The sequence below is a fragment of the Sinohyriopsis cumingii genome, chromosome 7, assembly GCF_028554795.1.
Source record: "Sinohyriopsis cumingii isolate HCF-2022 chromosome 7, ASM2855479v2, whole genome shotgun sequence".
Classification (NCBI taxonomy): domain Eukaryota; kingdom Metazoa; phylum Mollusca; class Bivalvia; order Unionida; family Unionidae; genus Sinohyriopsis; species Sinohyriopsis cumingii.
Window position 1 is genome coordinate 125,998,171 of NC_142967.1, and position 27,295 is coordinate 126,025,465.

Consider the following 27,295-nt stretch of genomic DNA (forward strand, 5'->3'; position numbering starts at 1 on the left):
TGTTGTGAATTTATGGATGTCAGGCATTGATTGTCCATTGTAAAATGACCAATACAAATTCAAATTGTCATTGCTTTACTTCTTTTCTTCCATATTGGGGAACCACTCCAGTGGCCTAGTGGTTAGAGCATCTGCCTTGGATGGGGGAAGTTGTGGGTTCGATCCCCTGCTGAGTGATACCAAATACTTACAAAAATGGTACTAACAACTGCCTTGCTTGGCTCTCAGCATTAAGAGGTTAGTGTTAGGACTGATCTGCCTGGTGTCACAATAATGTAACTGAATGGGTCATCCTGCTACATGTCTGCGGCATGATGCCTCAGTGATAGACATCACTATAAACTGCCACACTGCAGACATCGTAGTGATATGTCTGAAAAATTGTTACACCTATGTAAAAGTCCAAATCACACACACACAATCCATTTTGGGGGAAATTTTGTTCAATTCACTATTTTCCTGTGTTCTATACATTAATTTTCCCATGTACTGTACAGTATTTTGACTGTTCTACACAGTATTTTGACTGTAATATACAATATTTGTCCTGTGTTCTATATAGTTTTTCTCCTGTCTACTTTTCAGTATATTTTCCTGTGTTCTATACTGTTTTTCTCTAATTTACTGTATAGTATTTTTTCTATACAGTGTTTTTCCTTTGTTCTGTACAGTGTTGTTCCTGTGTTCTATACAGTGTTTTTCCTGTGTTCTATACAGTGGTTTTCCTGTGTTCTATACAGTATTTTTCCTGTGTTCTATACAGTGTTTTTCCTGTGTTCTATACAGTGTTTTTCCTGTGTTCTATACAGTGTTTTTTCCTGTGTTCTGTAGTGTTTTTCCTGTGTTCTAGTGTTTTTCATGTTTTCTGTAAAATGTTTTTCCTGTGTTCTATACAGTGTTTTTCCTGTGTTCTATGCAGTGTTTTTCCTGTGTTCTATACAGTGTTTTCCTGTGTATTGTACAGTGTTGTTCCTTTGTCAGTTCCATGAGGCTCACATTGAAAAGTTATTAAAAGATTGTAGGTTTTCTTACTTTAACAGAAATGTCCAGACTTTGTAAAATTACAGTAATATCTCGTGCATTCGCGTTTCTGGATTCGTGAATTCACGGATTCGCAAAATTTTCATTGGTACCCTCTACGTACATGTTTTCTTTATTTTATTGAGTTGTACCTTCGTTATATGACTTCTGTGACATATGAAGTTTACCTAGTTTACCTTCCTGACAATGACAAAGAAAACATCAGTCATTAAGTTTACAGTCTCATTCGTTACTTGGTTTTACCTTACTTTGAGTGCAAAAGAAAACGGCGCCAATAAATTAGTATAGAGGTAATATTAGTATACATGTACCGTACTGTAAATGCGCTAGTGTGGCAAATACCCATTAGGCGATACTGTACTCTATTTTTACGTCAACCATTTATTTCTCTTTTTAAGGGTAATGTATTAAGCTAACTTTTAAATGAAATTAAAGTGCTTTGGGAGCATGATTTGGGTCATATTTAGGGTTTAAACCCTAGAAATAAGCATTTATTAGCATTTTTAGTGACTCGTACCAAACATTCACGATTCTGCCCGATCCGCAACTGGTTCTGGAACCTAACCTCATGAATGTTCGAGGTATTACTGTAAATGATTGTCTTTTCATCAAGCATTGGCTTTTTGCAAGAAATACTGTAGTTTGATCAGTGTAATAAATAACTGCATTATTCAATATACAACTGATAAAAGTTTGTGTACACTATTAATAGAAATCAGACCTAAAACAGGATCCTGTATACTGCATGTAAATTAATAATGATACCTTTCCAAGCAAAGTTGTTTTTGAGCTAGAAATTTACTAGTCTACAGTAAGTTAATGCATTGTCCATGATTTCTTGCAGACTCCAGTAAGAAAGTATTCAGAAGAAGTGGGGCTTCGTGTTTATGACTGGCCTGTCAAGTCTTTGATAGATCAGTATGATGTGGGTGTAGTGATATCATTTGGCCACCTGATCCCAGATTCCGTTATACATATGTTTCCATAGTGAGTTTGCTGTGATCTTTGTAAAAGAGACATTTAATGAAAGAAAAATAGAAGAGTTCTAATATTTTTACTTATTAATTAAATTCCTTGTCTGCTTAATCTGTGTGTAGTAAGTGGCAGAAACTTAGATATTTTCATTAATATTTAAATTTGCTGAACTTGAAAACCGTGTGTGTGTGTGTGTGTGTGTTATTAATTAATACTCAGTATTATGAGTTTTGTGATATGATATAATCATTTGCCTAACTGTTGCAACATCACATAGCAATATTATTTGATGATTATAATGTTATAATGGCAGTTTTACCACATAGCAATATTATTTGATGATTATAATGTTATAATGGCAGTTTTTGCACATTGTTAGCTATATCATTTGATGATTATAATTTTATAATGGCAGTTTTAGCACATTGTTAGCTATATCATGCTTATGAAATGGGAGTTAAGTGCTTGTTCCAGCTGACCCAGGCTGGTCTGGGCAGGTATTGAACCATGACTCATAGATTACAAGTCTGACACGAAGGCTTCAGAGCTACCTCAGCTCCACATAGCAATTTTGGCTTTGCTAACAATGTCATTGAGAAATGCGGCTCCTTATTGAGCAGTGCAGTTCTGTTTAGCAATGTCATTGAATAATGTGATTCCAGATAGCAATGTCATTGAATAATGTGATTCCAGATAGCGATGTCATTGAATAATGTGATTCCAGATAGCAATGTCATTGAATAATGTGATTCCAGATAGCAATGTCATTGAATAATGTGATTCCAGATAGCAATGTCATTGAATAATGTGATTCCAGATAGCAATGTCATTGAATAATGTGATTCCAGATAGCGATGTCATTGAATAATGTGATTCCAGATAGCAATGTCATTGAATAATGTGATTCCAGATAGCAATGTCATTGAATAATGTGATTCCAGATAGCAATGTCATTGAATAATGTGATTCCAGATAGCAATGTCATTGAATAATATGATTCCAGATAGCAGTGTCATTGAATAATGTGATTCCAGATAGCAATGTCATTGAATAATGTGATTCCAGATAGCAATGTCATTGAATAATATGATTCCAGATAGCAATGTCATTGAATAATGTGATTCCAGATAGCAATGTCATTGAATAAGGCAGCATCAAATAGCAATGTCATTGAGTAATGCAGCATCAGATAGCAATGTCATTGAGTAGTGCAGGATCACATAGTAATGTCATTGAATAATTTAGCTCCACATATCAATCCCATTGAGTAATGTGGATCCACATAGCAATGCCTTTAAGCAATGTGGCTACATATATCAATGCCATTTAGTAATGTTTTTCCACATAGCATTGTCATTGAGTAATGTGGCTCCACAGGGCAATGCCATTGAGTAATGTCATTCCACATATCAATGTGATTGAGTAGTGTGGTTTCACATAGCAATGCCATTGAGTAATGGTGGTTCCACAAAGCAATGCCATTGAGTGATGTGGTTCACCATAGCAATGTGTCTGAGTAATATGGTTTCACAAAGCAATGCTATTTAGTAATGTGGTTCCACATAGAAATGCTATTGAGTAGTCTGGTTTCACATAGCAATACCAGTGAGTAAAGTAAAGGGACAAACATGTGAGTTTCACATTGATGCAGATATCTTATGATGGGACAAATATTCTAGTTTTGCTTAGATGCAGATATCGTTAGATGGAACAATTGCTCTACTTTATCACAGGCAGTTTGTGGCTGATCATAATATTTAATATATTTACATTGTGTTTATATTCATTTATTACTTTTGTGAAAGTGAATTCTATTCATTTCATATTTATCACATTTATAAAAGTAAATTCATACTCATTACTTTTGTAAAAGTAAATTCTATTCCTTTTATACTTGCATTAAATTTGATTAATTCTGAAGTGCAAGCTTCAAGAATGTGTCGCAGGTGCCCCCAGGTGTGTGGTTGGTAAGATGGAGAAATCAAGCACGAGATTTCAGCCATGCAAACAATGACAACTTGCTTCTGTTACCTCATGTGTACTGTAGAAATCAAGCATTAAACTGTCATGTCATTTTATACAGTGTCTAGTATGAATAATAGCTTACTTGTGACGAGTAGCATAATTTTTCAGTAACTTTTTTATATTTTTAGTGGGATCCTAAATGTACATCCAAGCTTGCTTCCACGATGGCGTGGGGCTTCACCCATCATACACACCATACTAAATGGGGATATGGAGACAGGCATTTCTGTCATGGAAATCAGACCCAGACAGTAAGATTCTTTACATTTGTACAGTTTTATGTTGAATTAGTAAACACAGTTAGTGGGATAGGGTCAACAGATCAAATGGCCAAAATAGAAACTAAGGAGAAAGTAATGGCAACTTCCAGTTTTATTATATTTGGTTTTAGAATGTAACCATTCTTGCAACTGCTTCAGCCTTGTTTTATGTTCAGAATTTAAACACACCATCAATACAAGCTTTCCTAATGTATATGTGTCATTTGAAGTACACTTAATAAAGCTAACTATTTCTTTGAGCACATTCCATTCAGTAAATCACTTCAAACACGTATTTTTGGTTGAATGAGGAGAAACATTGCTCACCCAGCACACATCTGAGTTCTCAGTGTTTTAGGCATTGACATTGAAACACATGTCATACATGTAATATGGGTTGTCTAGTCAGTGATATGCTGATTGATTTTTTTTTAGGTCTTAGACATTCAATTAGCGACACATGTCATACATGTAACATGTTGTTTGGGGTTTAATGCTGTTATTCAGCACATGATAGGCTATACATGGTGACTAGTATATCTGGTGGAGGAAGAGTGCACATGTATCATAGTGTGTCTAGTAGATTTTCTTTTGTAGTCATTGAGTTACACATGTGTCACACATACCATGGTTTGTGTAGTCTGCCATATGTCAAATGATTATCTTTGTATTCTGGGCATTCAGTTCATTACATATGTCACATATAATGTGAGTTGCTTAGCCAGTCTAAAGCTAACTGATTCTCATTTTTGTTTTAGGCATTCAGTTAGAGACATGTCATACATATAACATAGGTTGCCTGGTTAATTATATACTAAGGGATTCACATTTTGTTCTAGGCATTCAGTTAGAGACATGTCATACATATAACATAGGTTGCCAGGTTAATTATATACTATTGGATTCACATTTTGTTTTAGGCATTCGGTTAGAGACCTGTCATACATATAACATAGCTTGTCTGGTTAATTATATACTAAGGGATTCACATTTTGTTCTAGGTATTCAGTTAGAGACATGTCATACATATAACATAGGTTGCCTGGTTAATTATATACTATTGGATTCACATTTTGTTCTAGGCATTCAGTTGGAGACATGTCATACATATAACATAGCTTGTCTGGTTAATTATATACTAAGGGATTCACATTTTGTTCTAGACATTCAGTTAGAGACATGTCATACATATAACATAGGTTGCCTGGTTAATTATATACTAAGGGATTCACATTTTGTTCTAGACATTCAATTAGAGACATGTCACAGTAAACACTGGGTTGTCTCGTCGTCGTGTGCTAAATTTGTTTAATGCATTTTGATGTGGTGAAAGAAGAGTTTGTTGCTGATGACTGATCTTATGGTGGAATCTTTATAAATAAATTTTATATTCTTGTACTAGAATTTCATTATATTAATTTTATATTCTTGTACTAGAATTTCGTTATATAAATTTTATTTTCTTGTACTAGAATTTCATTATATTAATTTTATATTCTTGTACTAGAATTTTATTATATTAATTTTATATTCTTGGACTAGAATTTCATTATATTAATTTTATATTCTTGGACTAGAATTTCATATATTAATTTTATATTCTTGGACTAGAATTTTATTATATTAATTTTATATTCTTGGACTAGAATTTCATTATAAAAGTGTTCTTGTTGAAATAAACATATTGACAGTTCTTGCATTAATGACCTACACTGGTTTTACATTTCAGTTTTGACATTGGTCCCTTGTTGATGCAGAGGAAGTACCCAGTAAGTGATAGGATGACTGCATTTGGGCTTGCTGACATTCTGGCCCCATTTGGGGGTCAGCTGGTAAGTGATCTCACCTTATCCTTTTTTTTTTAAATTTTAATTTCATCTATGCTTGACAAGGTATATAAATATATGGAACATTTCAGCAAATGCATCTGTCTGTTTGCATTTATCCAGGGAAGTCTAGTTTACTATTATTCCGTCACATCGTCCATGCTGTCACATAATCAAATACAGTGTTACGAGACTGCATCAGATTGTCCATGCTGTCACATGATCAAATACAGTGTTACAAGTCTGTATCAGATTGTCCATGCTGTCACATAATCAAATACAGTGTTACGAGTCTGTATCAGATTGTACATGCTGTCACATAATCAAATACAGTGTTACGAGTCTGTATCAGATTGTCTATGCTGTCATATAGTCAAATACAGTGTTACTTGTCTGTATCAGATTGTCCATGCTGTAACATAATCAAATACAGTGTTACAAGTCTGTATCAGATTGTCCATGCTGTCACATAATCAAATACAGTGTTACAAGTCTGTATCAGATTGTACATGCTGTCACATAATCAAATACAGTGTTACGAGTCTGTATCAGATTGTCTATGCTGTCATATAGTCAAATACAGTGTTACATGTCTGTATCAGATTATCCATGCTGTAACATAATCAAATACAGTGTTACAAGTCTGTATCAGATTGTCCATGCTGTCACATAATCAAATACAGTGTTACATGTCTGTATCAGATTGTCCATGCTGTAACATAATCAGATACAGAGTTACAAGTCTGTATCAGATTGTCCATGCTGTCACATAATCAAATACAGTGTTACATGTCTGTATCAGATTGTCCATGCTGTCACATAGTCAAATACAGTGTTACGAGTCTGTATCAGATTGTCCATGCTGTCACATAGTCAAATACAGTGTTACATGTCTGTATCAGATTGTCCATGCTGTCACATAATCAAATACAGTGTTTTGAGTCTGTGCTTTTAAAATAAGTAACAGAAGAGAGTACAAGACAACAAGCTTTGTAAAATTTAACAAATAATTTAATTCCCTAGAATACAAGGTGAAAATAAGAAAAAAGAACTTAAGATATTGCAAATTAAATTCCAAAATAATTTAAGAATAACAGTCACAAGTGCTAGCAATTTTAAGTCCTGAATAAAATTCAGTATAAGTCCGGAATAAATCCAAAAACGATGATGTGTATGTGGTAGCTTATATATAAAGTGTTGCTGTGTTAACAGTCATTTGTTGAATCACAGTAATATAATTCCAGGTTTAAATTCACAAGAAATTTCAGTGAATGTCTGTATCCAAGAATTTTATCAGAGCACTTTTGTATTTCCAGAGAAAATAATTACTTGAGTTCTATAATTTGAAGAAATAAAATTCAGCCCAAAATTACTGGTCACAACATAAAATACAACTTGATTGTGCTAAGACTTAAATCATGAACAAAATAATCCTCTCAGTTACAACATTTTATAGTTCTCTACTTGACCTTTGGTCACAATTAGTATTTTCTGTTTTTAAAAAAATTACCTAATAGAAAATAACCTTGAATGCTAGAATGATTATAATGTTTACAAAATAACAACCATAACCTGGATTACACTCAGGAAATTCCAAAACCTAGACCCAAATAAACATATTTACTTCTATTAATAATGATCCTGATATTAAGCCCCAACATAGAGAGAATAATTTAGCTATGTATTAGTTGTTTACACAGAATAAAATTTAAAAAATCAATTTGGGTCAAACATAAATGAACTCATTTATGGACAAGGTCAAGTCCAACATACAGTGTTACAGTACAATAGCATATAATGAAATAAAAAAAAAAAAAACAAACAAACTATGTAAATTAAATGTACATAACAATAGTAAACTTCTTATTTTTGATGAGGTTCCTGTTTTCAAGATTTTTTTTTAGTTCCTACAAACCCAAATTTAAAAACCCAGAAGTGATGATTTAGCTCTTCTTCTTCATAGACCAGAAGATCTTAAAGGATGAACCATGGTATGTCCATTTATAATGGCTATTGCTAGGCACTCTAAAACAGCTTGGATGATTGCCATGATTCCATGCCTTTGTTGGTCGTTAATGAAATTGGCTACTTCTCCTCAATGGATGGTCATGTCAGCATGAAGTTTTCTCTAAAAGACTTTCTATTTAGCACTAAATGAAAATGGCACTGCTGACAAATCCAGAATAAACTGCCACAGTGGCCATCTTGAGACTCTTGCTGTCACTACTCCTTCTGAATGGATGGTCATGTCATGGTGACGTTTTCACTAAAAGACATAATTATCTATATTTGTCACTAAATGAAAACAGTGCTCTGTCTGACAGTACATATGTGTTTGTATTTATTGTTCTTCGATGTAACAATATCCAAGGGAAATAACTGTGCAGAGAGATATAATTAGGATACTAGAGTATATATCAAGAAACCTGACATTCATCAATTGTAACAAAAAAATAGTTGTCATCCATGCTTTCAAGAGCATTAGTAAATCCTAAATACTGAGTTTCCACGGGATATGCAACAATGACACTTGTTCTTATTACATATTAATTGTATAGGAGCTGAAATTAATTTTGTAATTCTACTGATAGTGTAATCTTGATCATAGTCTTGTGTAATTCCACCGATGGTGTAATCTTGATCATAGTCTTGTGTAATTCCACCGATGGTGTAATCTTGATCATAGTCTTGTGTAATTCCACCGATGGTGTAATCTTGATCATAGTCTTGTGTAATTCCACCGATGGTGTAATCTTGATCATAGTCTTGTGTAATTCCACCGATGGTGTAATCTTGATCATAGTCTTGTGAATTTATATAGTTTATCTTGCTAATGTTTTCAAATCTCAATTTTAAATTATTATTTTTTTTATACTAAAAACTGTGTGGGATCATTGAGATAGAAACATTCACTCATTTCAGTCTATCTGTGCTTCTATCCAGATATCTTAGTCTTTTTTGGTCTCTAACATTTGAATAAGACATGGTAGATGTCACTTAAAGCATGGTCTGTTTAACAGTAGCTCTGTTTCCTTTTTATGTAAAATATCACTTAAAGCATGGTCTGTTTAACAGTAGCTCTGTTTCCTTTTTATGTAAAATATCACTTAGAGCATGGTCTGTTTAACAGTAGCTCTGTTTCCTTTTTATGTAAAATATCACTTAGAGCATGGTCTGTTTAACAGTAGCTCTGTTTCCTTTTTATGTAAAATATCACTTAGAGCATGGTCTGTTTAACAGTAGCTCTGTTTCCTTTTTATGTAAAATATCACTTAGAGCATGGTCTGTTTAACAGTAGCTCTGTTTCCTTTTTATGTAAAATATCACTTAAAGCATTGTCTGTTCAACAGTAGCTCTATGTTTCCTTTTTATGTAAAATATCACTTAAAGCATGGTCTGTTCAACAGTAGCTCTATGTTTCCTTTTTATGTAAAATATCACTTAGAGCATGGTCTGTTTAACAGTAGCTCTGTTTCCTTTTTATGTAAAATATCACTTAAAGCATGGTCTGTTTAACAGTAGCTCTGTTTCCTTTTTATGTAAAATATCACTTAGAGCATGGTCTGTTTAACAGTAGCTCTGTTTCCTTTTTATGTAAAATATCACTTAGAGCATGGTCTGTTTAACAGCAGCTCTGTTTCCTTTTTATGTAAAATATCACTTAGAGCATGGTCTGTTTAACAGTAGCTCTGTTTCCTTTTTATGTAAAATATCACTTAGAGCATGGTCTGTTTAACAGTAGCTCTGTTTCCTTTTTATGTAAAATATCACTTAAAGCATGGTCTGTTTAACAGTAGCTCTATGTTTCCTTTTTATGTAAAATATCACTTAGAGCATGGTCTGTTTAACAGTAGCTCTGTTTCCTTTTTATGTAAAATATCACTTAAAGCATGGTCTGTTCAACAGTAGCTCTATGTTTCCTTTTTATGTAAAATATCACTTAAGCATGGTCTGTTTAACAGTATCTCTGTTTCCTTTTTGTGTAAAATATCACTTAAAGCATGGTCTGTTCAACAGTAGCTCTGTGTTTCCTTTTTATGTAAAATATCACTTAAGCATGGTCTGTTTAACAGTAGCTCTATGTTTCCTTTTTATGTAAAATATCACTTAAAGCATGGTCTGTTTAACAGTAGCTCTATTTCTTTTTTATGTAAGATATCACTTAAAGCATGGTCTGTTCAACAGTAGCTCTATGTTTCCTTTTTATGTAAAATATCACTTAAGCATGGTCTGTTTAACAGTATCTCTGTGTTTCCTTTTTATGTAAAATATCACTTAAAGCATGGTCTGTTTAACAGTAGCTCTATGTTTCCTTTTTATGTAAAATATCACTTAAAGCATGGTCTGTTTAACTAGCTCTGTGTTTTCTTTTAATGTAAAATATCACTTAAAGCATGGTCTGTTTAACAGTAGCTCTGTGTTTCCTTTTTATGTAAAATATCACTTAAAGCATGGTCAGTTTAACAGTAGCTCTGTTTCCTTTTTGTGTAAATTATCACTTAATGCATGGTCTGTTCAACAGTAGCTCTGTGTTTCCTTTTTTATGTAAAATATCACTTAGAGCGTGGTCTGTTTAACAGTAGCTCTGTGTTTCCTTTTTATGTAAAATATCACTTAAAGCATGGTCTTTTTATCAGTATCTCTGTGTTTCCTTTTTATGTAAAATATTTTTATTTGTAGCTTCTAGAATGTTTGGAAAATTTACCAACACTGGAAAATTATGAGGTGGAACAAACAAACAGGGGAGTAACATATGGTAAGCCAATAAAAATATTTTCTCTTTCTTTGGAAGAAAATTGTACTTAATTTTTTTGCAACTTCATCTGAGCATGAAATATAATGTTTTCTTACTTTCGATATTTACGTAAACAGATTTTATGGCTTTCCAGTATGTTATAATGTGTCAGCCATTTCAAAATAAACAGTTTTCGTGGCTTTTCGGTATTTTTAAGGATGATTATTTTGAGTTTTGTAACATAATAGTGGAATACAATATTGTCTGTAGTATGATTTATATTTATACACAATAATCATAGACTCATGGAAATTGTACATATTGTGTACTTAGCAATCTTTGACTTGTGGAATTTATATATGTTGTATACATAGATAGCATAGACTTGTGGAATTTATATATGTTGTATACATAATTATCATACTTGTAGAATTTATGTATGTTGTATAGATAGATTTCATAGTTGTAGAATTTATATATGTTGTAGCTAAGGAAATAGGAAATATTTTTGAAAAGAGAAGCAATTGTATCAGCAAAATAGGAGATGTTGGTAACCAGTGTTGACTATAGAGTAGTTTAGTGATTTCATGACCTGTATTACATTCATCATTGAAATACAATCTGTTCGCTAAATTTTTTGAACAGAAACTTTAAAAAGTCTTTACTTGTATTGTCTCTCTTTGAATAAATTAAGATTAGCTGCAACACTGGTCTTTTTAGCAATTTTTAGATCGCATTATTGAATCCATAGTAAAAAATAACCATTTTCGATGCAGACATTTATAAAATTTGAAAACCACATCTACTCCAAAAAAACAACTTCCTCTGATTTCTTAACAACAGTCTTTATGATATTTGCTGTGACAAGGTCAGTTATAATCAAAATATTCGTTTTCATACTTTCTGCAGAGGGGCCCCGAGTGGCCGAGTGGTCTAAAGCGCTCTTCGTTACGGATCACTGCCATCTCACCTCTGTCTGCGGCGGTTCGAGTCTAAGATTCAGCCAATGTGGGCATGTGAGAAAGCTTGCCAGTAGCTTCTCGTGGGTCGGTGGTTCTTTCCGGGGTTTTCCGGGTTCTTCCTCCACCATTAATACTGGCCGCCATGTATAGCCTATCGTGCTGAAAAATGGCATTAAACCCCACAACAACAACAACAACAACTTTCTGCAGAACATTGTGCTGATAAAAGTTTGTTCCTTTTGTAAAATTCCTCCAGTAAAATTTATTCCACTCAATTACTGAAGTTTACTACTGAAATTAATGAATAGCTAAATTTTCCAAAATTACCATTTGCATTATTTTATGTGAATTGGGCTTAATTTGCTGTTTTCCAAAATTACCATTTGCATTATTTTATGGGAATTGGGCTTAATTTGCAGTTTTCCAAATTACCATTTGCATTATTTTATGGGAATTGGACTTAATTTGCTGTTTTCCAAAATTACCATTTGCATTATTTTATGGGAATTGGGCTTAATTTGCTGTTTTCCAAAATTACCATTTGCATTATTTTATGGGAATTGGGCTTAATTTGCTGTTTTCCAAAATTACCATTTGCATTATTTTATGGGAATTGGGCTTAATTTGCTGTTTTCCAAAATTACCATTTGCATTATTTTATGGGAATTGGGCTTAATTTGCTGTTTTCCAAAATTACCATTTGCATTATTTTATGGGAATTAGGCTTAATTTGCTGTTTTCCAAAATTACCATTTGCATTATTTTATGGGAATTGGGCTTAATTTGCTGTTACACATGACATCATTCTAGAACGAGCTGAACAGCTTTAATGTTGATGAACATTGATTGCATGGTCATTGCAAGTAGAAATGGTGGCTTTTGTCCAGTGTATGGTCACTCATTGGGATTCTTACCAAACTAAGTGCTATTTTATTGTGATTTTTTATTTCTACATGAAGAAAGATGTCAGACTGCGAAGATTACATAGATCAATCTGACTATTTCCTACAGGTAGGCTAGATTTACATGCAACAGAAATGCTAACCTTTGTCTCTTTATTCTAAATGAATGGGTCATCTTGCCCTTTCAATCATCTGGGAGAGAATTTTGCTCTGTGCCTTCCCTCCAGTGGTTCTAATACACAAACTGGCACAAAATGAGGAGTACGGACTGCAGGATAGGTCTTATTGGCCATCTCCAATAGGACAAATCCAGGTTCAGTGATCTCTTTGATTTAGGGTGGATAAAATCATTGTGACCCCCATACTGAGGTTGCCATTATATCATCTGTGTCTGGAGAAACTTCTAATTTATGCCCGGATGGTGTTTGGATGGACAGGACTGTAACAGCAAAATGGCTTCAATGACTGATGTCACTTTTATTTACATCACGCCACTTATAGCCTCCATTCTTCAACCAGCTAATTTTTTTCTGTCTCTCTTTGGACACAATGCAATATAATAGTCACTATAACAATCAAGGAATACTGTTCCATGACCTCATACATTTTCAGACATCATGGAAGTGATGATATCTGGAAAAACAAGGATTTTTCTGATTTGCTACCCAATTTCAACATATCAAGACCATGGCCATTCATCATGTTTCCAAATGGAACCTCTCCTGCATCATGATGTCTAAGTTTGAATCTCCACTTTGCTGATGAAGTTATTATACATGACTTGCTTCCCCTTAGCACTAGTTTTGACTTGCAGGATGAGTGAACTGCATGTGTTGTCCCTGTATTCAAACCATATACATTTCCATTCTGACAACTCATTCATTTTAATGATGGAACTTGGTTCTGTTTCCAAAAACAGGTTTTCATCACTATTCTAGCAAGATGGAACCTGGTTTTGTTTCTAAAACCAGGTTAGCATTGCTAGACAAGCACCAAATAAGTTGTCATTCTCCTCATTTGATCTGCTGAGAGGCAAGGGGCAGGAACTAGTATGTGCCTTCATTTGTTATCTGAGGGGCCTATAACAGCCTATCTCTAAAGGTTAGTACAAGACCACAGCCATAGCCCAGGACATAACCTTGTGACTTTCACTTGATTCACCGAGGAAACATTGTAATGTTAGGCAGGACTACACAATGATCTACCTCACATAAAAAGCATATTCATTTGAACTAAGTTCACATTTGTAGAAGTTCATCTTTCAGCAGAGCTGTCATCATGCAGGTAGAGGTTGGGTGTTCAAGCCTGCTCATACTTATTCCTCTGATTTGCTATTATATTTAACGGAGAAAGTAAATTTTTGTAGTAAATTATATTTTTCAGAAAATACTTGCCCAATCAACTTACTCTCAGCCCTTACATCCTTCTCCATAATGTGAGCATCGTGTTATAGGTTTTTCTTAAGCTTAAACTGGCTACATGCTGGATACTTGCTGGATACTGGTGGCCCCCAGGTAGTACAAAGTTGATAATCTGTAAGAGTTGCTTCCCTTTGTCATATGCTGCATGGAAAAACATTTCTTTTGGGGTTTTTTAAAACTTTTCAGTGAGGGCTGAATTTGGAGGTAGCAGAGAGTAATTCTTACTGTAAATATTCACAGGGAAACATAAATTAATAAAACTTTATGTTGTATTGTTCTTAACAACGTTTCTACTTTTTTTTTCTTTTGAAGTATCAACTACCATATGATGTGTCATAATAGGCATTTTAGTTTATTAAATTTCCAGAGTAGACATTTCACAACCTGTTTCAGAATTTCTTCATCTGCAATCACAATGTTAGCAAGTTCTTATCACGAATGATACATCACTTCCTTGTATCTATCAGGGCAGGTAATAGTTGTTGCAACATTTGTGAGGGTCATACTTTTAAATGCGATTATTCATAAACAGTGCAACAGAAATTTATAATAGCTGTGCAGGGGTCAAGCTAGACTTGAATTTTAGGGAGAAGTTACTTCTCTTTCTTGGACAGAACAGGGAGCTAAATAGGTAGAAGTAGAAGCTAAACAGGGAGAAGTGGGACCAACGCAAGAAATGATATATATGTATGTATATATATATATATATATATATATATATATATATATATATATATATATATATATAGCAGCGTTTTCTTTTTTTTTTTCTTTTGTCCTGTATTTCTCAGTATGCATTTAACAGTTTTAAGCAGTACCTTCTTTTCAAGTTGGACGATCTGTGTTATTTGTATATTATCAACACATTTGGTACATTTATAGAAATTTTTATATTCATACCCATTGTATTCACATTTGTGGTCTTATATGTATGTTTGGATTGAAGTAAATGCAATGTATTTTGTTCATATGACTTAAAAAAGCTCAGCAGAAACTATACATTGTAATTAATTTTAATTGATAGGAGTAACAAGATTAGAGTTTTGTAATTGAAAGTCTGTAAAAATGCTTAATAAACTACCATTTAATTATTTTATTTTATTTTCTAAAACTTTTATGTAAAATTGCAGTCAAATATTTCTAGCAAACTTTGAAACAACCCCTACAACATGTACATAGGAGCAAATGTACAAGTGACTTCAAACCATACTCTTCATCCTGATTTCATTGTTCCCGATAAAACATTGCTGTAATTATTCATAGACAACACACTGAAGCATTAAAGTCGAGATATAATCGAACTGTTTTCCAACCTAACACATCCAAGAACACATACTGCACCATGTGAGTGCATCTATTTTTAGAAAGAGGGATTTTCTTAATATAACTACTCACTTTCTAGCTTCGTTACAAAAATCCATTAATAGAACTGCATATTTTTGGTATTATTTGCCTATGTACTGGTAGTAACTACATGCATTGGTTAAATAATATTTGCTTCACTACTATATATATATATATATATATATATTTCTTATTTTCACAAAAATGAATTATGTCAGAAAGCAACTTTAACACAGCATTTTTTTCGAATTCTACAACATAGTATTGTCCCATGTTTCTGACCTACATGGTTAAATATTTAGGCTAAATCTTCTATCACATAATATTTAAACTTTATTTTCATTAACTTCTATATTTTCCTGAATCTATTTGCTCAGTTATGTATGCATACAGACAGTCTAATGAAGTGGCATATCATAGATGCAGCTATGTCCACCAATACAGGTTCACTTACAGTTTCAAAATTATTTTATAAAGAACATAATGGCTGTTAAAATCTCCAAGCTGTTCACCAAATATATTTTTTAAAAACAAATTACTATTTACATATTGATATTTTCAGTTTTGAAACAGAATTTTGTATATTTTCATTACTGTACAGTATACCCAACTTCATGAAATCAAGCAGTGATATCCTTCTTTGAAAAGGGTTAATGTGCAAGTGTCTGTCGGCATAGGCTAATTGTTATCAGCACCGCATAAATACATTTCGTCTTGGGTTATAACACTGCCAAAACTTCCTGGCTACAGTGAGGGGGCATCTCAAAAGTCATAGCTACAGCCAGTCATTTTACACCTGAAAAATCTGAGGTTGAAGTCATTTTCGCTTTCCTAAGATAGGAATGTGAGGTGGACATTTTTCAGGTGACTTAGTTGTCCACTTCTTGTGGTATTGTGACTCCTGGCTGTGAATATGGGATATTCAGGATTGGAAGAATGATAAAAAAGTTTTAACTCATTAATCCCTAGTGACGAGTTAACGTGGCAGGAGGTAGTAGCCTACTGCCGAGCTCTGTAGCGTCATGGTCATGCATGACCCACTAAAGCGGGTGGTATTATAGAAAGATAGACAGATGTGGCTCTACAATGATACCAAATAATCTGGAATTTGTAGTTGCACTACAAAATAACAGAGGGAAAAACCTCATTTTTTAGACCTGATTTTTTTCTACCCAAATTCGCCCATGGTCAGAATTTGATTTTGTGTATGGATTTTAAACCTTTTGGTCTCAAATCTAAGGCAAACTGGTATGAACTGCAACAGACAGATGAACCTTTGCAAAAAGTATGATAAGATGGGCATTTGGAATAAAGAGTGGTCTTGATACAAAACTAATGGCTCCGTTTAGCAAAAAATTAAAAAATAAAAAAATCCAACTTTTACCCTTCTGCTCATGTGCGAGCCAAATAGCCAATAAAAAACGATGTTTCTAACACAACTAGGCAGTATGTTATTGAAAGATCACCTGGGATTTGGTGTTTTCAGATATATTCATAAATAGCTTTCAAAATGTGTTTCCTACTCGAATTTCAGGTGAAAATAACAAAAACCTCCAGGGGTTAATGTTTTGCATTTTGATGAGGTCACCAAATTTGAATATTCCTTGTGTATTTAATCACTTGTGCATTGACATTGCATATAAATTACAAATTTAGCCGTTCCTTGGTGACTTGTAAAAAAATCAAAAAGATCCTTGTTAACACATTAACCTCTAGCGACGAGTTAACTTAGGTGACTTAGTTGTCCACTTCTTGTGGTATTGTGACTCCTGGCTGTGAATATGGGATATTCAGGATTGGAAGAATGATAAAAAAGTTTTAACTCATTAATCCCTAGTGACGAGTTAACGTGGCAGGAGGTAGTAGCCTACTGCTGAGCTCTGTAGCATCATGGTCATGTATGATACACTAAAGTGGGTGGAATTATAGAAAAGTAGACAGATGTAGCTCTACAATGATACCAAATAATCTGGAATTTCTAGTTGCACTACAAAATACAGAGGGAAAAACCTCTTTTTTTAAACCCAATTTTCTACCTAAAATTCGCCTGTGGTCGGAATCCGATTTTGTGTCAGGATTTTAGACTTTTTGGTCTCAGATCTAAGGCAAACCGGTATGAACTGCAAACAGATGAAACTTTGCAAAAAGTAGGATAAGATGGGCATATAGAATAAAGAGTGGTCTTGATACAAAAAAATGGCTTCATTTAGCAAAAAAATCCAAGAACTCCAACTTTTACCCTTCTGCTCATGCGTGAGCCAAATAGCCAATGAAAAACAATGTTTCGAACACAACTAGGCAGTATGGTATTGAAAGATCACCTGGAATTTGTTGTTTTCAGATCTATTCATAAATAGCTTTCAAACTGTGTTTCCTACTCAAATTTCAGGCAAAAACGACAAAAACCTCCAGGGATTAATGTATTAAAAAAACTTCTAGCTATGAGTAGTATCTGTGTTAACAGAAACCTTCATATTTGACCTTTAACTATTGAGTTGAAATTTATTAAACTAAATACTTGTTCATTGGTAATTAATGCAAGGGGAGTATTATCATTGGTTCTTTCCCAACAGTTACCTGTGAGGTGGTCAAAATACACCAAAACTTGTTATCTTGACATTTCCAAAGAGTTTGGGTGTTAGGGTGGTGATGTTGAAAAAGTTGTATGAATGCATTTCATTGTAATACAACACAAAGGAAATAGATTTATGACATCTGTGGGAAGGCATTGAGCATGGAGTCTTAAATAATAGTGTTCTGCATAATGAAATAAGTGTGAGATTCACAGTGGCTAGCCATGGAAATTTCTCAAATTTTGTGTTGCATTAACTTTTCAGTTCTTCTAATCATTTTCATATGCAAAGTTTATCTAATGTTTTCTGCCCCACACATTGTCAAGAAAAGCGGGTGATATAGTGTGTGCATTTCCTACCATTGTCCTTAACACTTTGCCTTCCACACTATAACTTTAAAGTTGTTTGAGATTATGGGATGAAATTCACTATGCTTTTGCACCAATTGCAAGAAGGCTTTATGCATTTCACATGGCAGGATATCTTCAAGGACAAGGCTCAGTATTTTATGTTTCCATCACACTTCTGCCATTTCAGGTTAAAGGATGAAACTTGGCACACTTGTACATGTCCTTCCGAAGGTGCGTCAAGCAACCACATGGAGGGGGCATCTTCAGGGTCAAGGTTATAACTCATTGAACTAATCAACAGAAAAGCAAAAACCAACAAGTTTCATAAAATTCAACAAATAATTGGATTCTTTAATTTGGAAAATGAAATTTTAAGAGGAACTTAAAGTATTGTGAATTAATTCCATATAATCCTAAAAATGTTCAAAAGTACAACATATTCAAAATGAATTCCAAGTGTTGAATGTGCTGATGTACCAATAGTCTTGACTTTGCTGATGTACCAGTAGTCTTGGTTTATCACATTGATATAATTTTGGAATGTCTTCGAATGAATTCACAGTAATCAAAAATAATGGTTTGGTCCAAAGTCAATGTAATTCCAGTGAATAAATTGAAATGAATAATTCTTCTCAGATTATATCTAAAAACAAACTAAAATTGATTCCACAAAGACTGATTTATATAAAAATCTAAGACACAATAAGATGACCATCAAATTGTTGAACAAATTTATTTCTATAACCTTCAGAAGTCATAATCAAGGCTAAATCTTGAACTCAGATTCAGGTAAACATCTGTTATAATTAACATACAATCAGGCACACACGAAACCTCTATCCTCAGTCATGGACAGAAGTCAAGCAAACAGTAGAAATGAAATATACATAACACTCAGTGTGTTTACATCCATGACACTTTCCCTGTCACCCTATAATTTTAAAGGAATTATTATTGTTAATAAAAGTTGTGTTGAGTACCTTATCAGGGGTTGGGGTAGGTGGGCTATCTTTAAGGTCAGGTTAAAAACTCAGTTTTTTTTCTTCCTGTCAGACTTTCTCTTCAACTCAATGACTTTAAATCAGTTCAGATTAAGGGCTTAAACATTCTTTACTTATGCATCATCAACATTAATATTGGGTTGTTACCACATTTCAATCCTATCAGCATGTCTCAGTACATTTTGTTTTCAATCACACATTCTTTTCCACTCACTAACTTTAGTGCTGTCTGAGATTAGGCAGTGCAACTTAGTGTACATATATGACATCATTGGCAGGTGTGTTTGCCACATGGTTATTCTTAACTTCACTCTCAGTATCTTGGTGTTATATGTTTAATTTTTTAATGCATTTTCATTTCAACTCTGTCAGTTTAAAGATGAAGGGCTGAAACTTAGTATCACTAGATAACGTCCCTAAATGGTGTGTTGTGCGTCATATTGGGGTTCTGTCTACAAGGTCAAGGTCGCATGTCAGTAGTTATGGGTTCAGTCACATTTGCCATTCTGCTGTTTAAGATAAATGGATGACGCTAAGCTTGGTATACTTATATATTGTCAGTAGAAGATGTGTTGCATGGCACATTTGAGGTGTTATCCTCAAGGCCAAGGTCATATCTTAGCATTTCAAGAATTTTGTTTCTGTTTTATATCAAAAAAGCTGTTTGAGGTACAAGGATTAACCATAATTCTACTTATTTTTCTCAGATTGATGACATCTCATGTATCAGAGTCAAGGTTTTTTTTCCAAGATCAAGGTTACTTAGATCAAGGTCACTGATCAGTTTTGTTACCCCCTTTTTTGCAGTTTTCCTCTAATCTCTTTAAGATAGCGCAATGTTACTTTCAGTGTCTTCCAAGTAACTTACAGCTGTGTTTTAAAGGTCATAGATTTCATTATTGTGGAATTTTTTGACCTTGCCATGGTTGGCGGGGAAAATAATTCACTGATATTGTGGTTAGTTCTCATTTTCTCAAACATTTATATGTGCAAATTTCAGTGTATGTTTATTTGTTCTCATGTGTCTGAGCAATGAATATTTTTCTTTTTAGCGCACAAGATTGTTCCAGTGATGTCTAATATAGATTGGGTAAACCAGACATGTGTAGATATTGATCGTCAGTACAGAGCCATACATGAAATTGTAAGACTTACATTTGAATGTTTACCCTTCTTAAAAGTCATTGAGTTATACAGGACCAATTTAGAAACTGGTTAAGAATCATGGGAAATCATAGCCTAAACAAATTACTATTTAACAACAATGATTCTAGCAAGGGTTGTAATGTTTTTACATGGTACACTTGTATTTAAAATACATTTAACAATTGTCAACCAGACATGTTTTATTTCTGTATTATGCAGATTTTTTGTAATGTTCATTTAGTTGAATCTGTATGGTCATAATGGTTGTTCAAACACAGAATCTTGTGCACTTGTTCATTCTCATAAAGCAATTTATACTTCATACAGAAGCACTTTATACTTCATACAACAGCACTTTATGCTTCATACAATAGCACTTTATGCTTCTTACAATAGCACTTTATGCTTCTTACAATAGCACTTTATGCTTCATGCAGTAGCACTTTATGCTTCATGCAGTAGCACTTTATACTTCATACAACAGCGCTTTATGCTTCATACAAGAGCACTTTATGCTTCTTACAATAGCACTTTACGCTTCATGCAGTAGCACTTTATGCTTCATGTGGCAGCACTTTATGCTTCATACAACAGCGCTTTATGCTTCATACAAGAGCACTTTATGCTTCATACAACAACACCGTAATTCCTTATTCAATAGCACTTTATGCTTCATTCAATAGCACTTTATACTTCATACAGTAGCACTTTATGCTTCATACAATATCACTTTATGCTTCATACAACAGCGCTTTATGCTTCATACAAGAGCACTTTATGCTTCATACAACAGCACCGTAATTCCTTATTCAATAGCACTTTATGCTTCTTACAATAGCACTTTATGCTTCATGCAGTAGCACTTTATGCTTCATGTGGCAGCACTTTATGCTTCATACAACAGCGCTTTATGCTTCATACAAGAGCACTTTATGCTTCATACAACAGCACCGTAATTCCTTATTCAATAGCACTTTATGCTTCATTCAATAGAACTTTATGCTTCATACAGTAGCACTTTATGCTTCATACAATATCACTTTATACTTCATACAACAGCACTGTATGCCTTATTCAAAAGTGCTTTATGCTTCATACAGTAGCATTTTATGATTCATACAACAGCACTGTATGCCTTATTCAGTAGCACTTAATGCTTCATACAGTAGCATTTTATACTTCATACAGTAGCACTTTATACTTCATACAACAGCGCTTTATGCTTCATACAAGAGCACTTTATGCTTCATGTGGCAGCACTTTATGCTTCATACAACAGCGCTTTATGCTTCATACAAGAGCACTTTATGCTTCATACAACAGCACCGTAATTCCTTATTCAATAGCACTTTATGCTTCTTACAATAGCACTTTATGCTTCATGCAGTAGCACTTTATGCTTCATGTGGCAGCACTTTATGCTTCATACAACAGCGCTTTATGCTTCATACAAGAGCACTTTATGCTTCATACAACAGCACCGTAATTCCTTATTCAATAGCACTTTATGCTTCATTCAATAGCACTTTATACTTCATACAGTAGCACTTTATGCTTCATACAATATCACTTTATACTTCATACAACAGCACTGTATGCCTTATTCAAAAGTGCTTTATGCTTCATACAGTAGCATTTTATACTTCATACAGTAGCACTTTATACTTCATACAACAGCGCTTTATGCTTCATACAAGAGCACTTTATGCTTCATGTGGCAGCACTTTATACTTCATACAACAGCGCTTTATGCTTCATACAAGAGCACTTTATGCTTCATGTGGCAGCACTTTATGCTTCATACAACAGCGCTTTATGCTTCATACAAGAGCACTTTATGCTTCATACAACAGCACCGTAATTCCTTATTCAATAGCACTTTATGCTTCTTACAATAGCACTTTATGCTTCATGCAGTAGCACTTTATGCTTCATGTGGCAGCACTTTATGCTTCATACAACAGCGCTTTATGCTTCATACAAGAGCACTTTATGCTTCATACAACAGCACCGTAATTCCTTATTCAACAGCACTTTATGCTTCATACAATATCACTTTATACTTCATACAACAGCACTGTATGCCTTATTCAAAAGTGCTTTATGCTTCATACAGTAGCATTTTATGATTCATACAACAGCACTGTATGCCTTATTCAGTAGCACTTAATGCTTCATACAGTAGCATTTTATACTTCATACAGTAGCACTTTATGCTTCATACAATAGCACTTTATGCTTCATGCAGTAGCACTTTATACTTTATGCAGTAGCACTTTATACTTCATACAATAGCACTTTATGCTTCATACAATAGCACTTTATGCTTTGTGCAATAGCACTTTATACTTCATACAGTAGCACTTTATGCTTCATACAATAGCACTTTATGCTTCATGCAGTAGCACTTTATGCTTCATGTGGCAGCACTTTATGCTTCATACAACAGCACTTTATGCTTCATACAACAGCACTTTACACTTCATACAGTAGCACTTTATGCTTTGTGCAGTAGCACTTTATACTTCATACAATAGCACTTTATGCTTCATGCAACAGCACTTTATGCTTCATACAACAGTGCTTTATGCTTCATACAACAGCACTGTATGCCTTATTCAATAGCACTTAGTGCTTCATACAATAGCACGTTATGCTTCATGCAGTAGCACGTTATGCTTCATGCAGTAGCACTTTATACTTCATGCAGTAGCACTTTACACTTCATACAATAGCACTTTATGCTTCATACAACAGCACTTTATACTTCATACAACAGCACTTTATGCTTCATACAACAGTACTTTATGCTTCATACAACAGCACTTTATGCTTCATACAACAGTGCTTTATGCTTCATACAACAGCACTTTATGCTTCATACAACAGCACTTTATGCTTCATACAACAGTGCTTTATGCTTCATACAACAGTACTTTATGCTTCATACAACAGTACTTTATGCTTCATACAACAGCACTTTATGCTTCATACAACAGCACTTTATGCTTCATACAACAGCACTTTACACTTCATACAGTAGCACTTTATGCTTCATACAGTAGCACTTTATGCTTCATACAACAGCACTTTATGCTTCATACAACAGCACTTTATGCTTCATACAACAGTACTTTATGCTTCATACAACAGCACTTTACACTTCATACAGTAGCACTTTATGCTTCATACAACAGCACTTTATGCTTCATACAACAGTGCTTTATGCTTCATACAACAGCACTTTATGTCTCATACAACAGCACTTTATGCTTCATACAACAGCACTTTATGCTTCATACAACAGCACTTTATGCTTCATACAACAGCACTTTATACTTCATACAACAGCACTTTATGCTTCATACAACAGCACTTTATGCTTCATACAACAGCACTTTATGCTTCATACAACAGTGCTTTATGCTTCATACAACAGCACTTTATGTCTCATACAACAGCACTTTATGCTTCATACAACAGTGCTTTATGCTTCATACAACAGTACTTTATGCTTCATACAACAGCACTTTATGCTTCATACAACAGCACTTTATGCTTCATACAACAGCACTTTACACTTCATACAGTAGCACTTTATGCTTCATACAGTAGCACTTTATGCTTCATACAACAGCACTTTATGCTTCATACAACAGCACTTTATGCTTCATACAACAGCACTTTGTTTCATACAATAGCATGTTATGCTTCATACAACAGCACTTTATGCTTCATACAACAGCACTTTATACTTCATACAACAGTACTTTATGCTTCATACAACAGCACTTTACACTTCATACAGTAGCACTTTATGCTTCATACAGTAGCACTTTATGCTTCATACAACAGCACTTTGTTTCATACAATAGCATGTTATGCTTCATACAACAGCACTTTATGCTTCATACAACAGCACTTTATACTTCATACAACAGTACTTTATGCTTCATACAACAGCACTTTACACTTCATACAGTAGCACTTTACACTTCATACAGTAGCACTTTATGCTTCATACAGTAGCACTTTATGCTTCATACAACAGCACTTTATGCTTCATACAACAGCACTTTATGCTTCATACAACAGTGCTTTATGCTTCATACAACAGCACTTTGTTTCATACAACAGCATATTATGCTTCATACATCAGCACTTTATGCTTCATACAACAGCACTTTATGCTTCATACAACAGCACTTTATACTTCATACAATAGCATGTTTTATTATATGCTCATTTTTTCCCCCGTTAACTTTACATTGTCAGAATCATTCAGTATTCCCCGATACTGAATGTGCATGGCAATACACGTATAGCATTCATGTGCATAAAGGAACTACTTTCTATTGTAAACAAACAATGGATGCAGACGCCAGCACTTTTGATTTGTACATAAGTCATGTACACTCGCATAAGAGGCTCTTTACATTGTGGTTGTTTAAATTTGTTTCTGAATGAACTAAAACATGTTTCGTGGACAGCAAAAAAACCTGTTTTGGTACATTCCGCATTGATACAATGTTACGGATTTAGGCTAGCTACATTATATAAAAGTCGGAAAATAAGGTCCTTACAAATAACATACAAGTAACAAGGCATTTACTGTCTTCTTTACCTGGTGATAAGAATGGCAAAATAAAATATACTTACAGTTTTACATCCTGAATTTCCTCAAAATGTATTTTCTTAATTCTGCAAATCCGAATTACATGAGCCATGTCATAGGTTTTCAATCTGGATTACACATTTCGAAATTGTGCTGTAATTTCGATGATAAGTGCAACTGCATCCTCCTTACTGCACTCAAAATGAAATAAGCATTAAATTCCATAGTGTCTTTTTGATAATTGCAATTGAAAGACTTCATATTTTTCCCACATTATGATTTCAAACATTCAATGACAAACATAAACACATTCGCAGACATAAACACGTTTCACCCGCGCCACTTCAATCCGATGTATTTCTTGTATAATTTGCACAGATAAATCCAGTCCAAGATCACAAACTTTCATCGAATTGAAGCAAAATTCCAAAATATATTCATTCTAGATCAAATGGAAAAGTTGTTGCAATGAGCATTCATTCACAATATGATTGCAAATTTAAATTTTAACTAGACACGCCATTTTCTTTCAAAAATTATGTCAAGTGCGCGACTAAGTTCAAAGTTATTTGGGCAGAGTTATGTGCGCATTAATAATGATGTCATTGTGTAATGACAAACCTGCGCTTGTGTATTTGGTTTGGAATATGGCATTCATTCATTTACATTGTTTCTTGTAGTGTATTTTGTTTATATAATTAAACCTTAGGTAGAATAAAAAAAATGAGCATATAATAAAAAGGTTACTGCATTTGTATGGAAAAATATGAACTCGTTTTGTCAGAAGGATATACTGCACTCCCAAGATTGCAGTATTCCATCCCAAAACTTGTTCATATTTTCCCATACAAATGCAGTAACCTATAAATACTAAATACAGCAACATTTTATGCTTCATACAATAGCACTTTATGCTTCATACAATAGCACTTTATGCTTCATACAATAGTATGTTATACTGCATACAGCAGCACTTTATGCTTCATACAAAAACACTTTATAGTTTATGCAATAGCCTCTCTCACTTCTATGGAGCTTAAAAAAGGACTTCATGGAGGAACTTACCCAATCCACCTCATATTGTACAAAATTGTACTTTGCCTCCCTCATATGAGGCCCCACCCCATCCCTTTTTGAGACAATTTTTTCCACTGCAGTGTAGTTTGCATCATGAAATTTTGGACCATTGCTTCCAGGGATGCTAATTATAGCACTGTACATTTCATTGTGATGGTCATTACCACATTACTGATATATGCTGAGTCAATACAGTACATTTTTTTGCGTGAGTACAATCTGGCTTATTAAATTATAACATAATGCAGTACATTTTATTGCATAAGTACGATCTGGCTTATTAATTATAACATTCTGAGTCAATGCAGTACATTTTATTGCATGAGTAAAATCTGTCTTATTACATTATAACATGCTGAGTCAATACAGTACATTTATTGCATGAGTACAATTTGGCTTATTACATTATAATATGCAGAGTCAATGCAGTACATTTTATTGCATGAGTACAATCTGGCTACATTATAGCATGCACCTAGTCAGCAGAGTTCATTTTATGCATGATTAAAATCAGTCAAATTGGGACTAAGTTACTCAGTGAAAACAGTTCACATTATTTATTGTATCGGTAAGGTTTTGGCTAAGGTCTGAAAATTATGTATTCAGTCGAAGAAATCACTTTATTGAATGAGTTCTAAGTTAAACATATATACACTCAGTGTTTTATTAAGTTAGAATCTGTACTCAGTTGAGTTCACATTGTTTCATCAGTAAAATATTTGTACATTTGGCCCACTGATTTAGGAAAAATCAGACAGAACTTTGGCCTCATTATTTTTTGGGGGGGTTCCACATTTATTACATGTAGCTGTCACTTCCAGTTAATGCTGTGTTAGCACAGATCTGCTAAAATTTACCAGACCATGGTGTGTGTGTGAAAAGCTGTTTTCATGTTTCATTTCAGTTGTGATGCCTACAGTTAAAAAATAATGTCTTCCATGTGTTGTTAATCATGTATGACAAGCAAGTTATCAATGCCAGGTGGAACATTCTGTCCTGGATCAATAATGCCTCCACTCCATCACACTTTATCAGTTTTGGG

General features: G+C 33.9%; 1 protein-coding gene across 3 annotated transcripts in view; it reads left to right on the forward strand.

The window, feature by feature from the left end:
* Positions 1 to 27,295, forward strand: part of LOC149796080 (methionyl-tRNA formyltransferase, mitochondrial-like) — a 53,958-nt gene that overhangs the window by 13,367 nt on the left and 13,296 nt on the right. For all 3 annotated transcript variants that reach the window (XM_089965992.1, XM_089965991.1, XM_089965993.1), the window contains 5 exons: positions 1,886 to 2,028; positions 4,170 to 4,292; positions 6,031 to 6,133; positions 10,808 to 10,883; positions 20,468 to 20,559. In XM_089965992.1, coding sequence (XP_089822118.1) covers positions 1,886 to 2,028; positions 4,170 to 4,292; positions 6,031 to 6,133; positions 10,808 to 10,883; positions 20,468 to 20,559 — 537 coding nt within the window. The remainder of the gene's footprint in view (positions 1 to 1,885; positions 2,029 to 4,169; positions 4,293 to 6,030; positions 6,134 to 10,807; positions 10,884 to 20,467; positions 20,560 to 27,295) is intronic.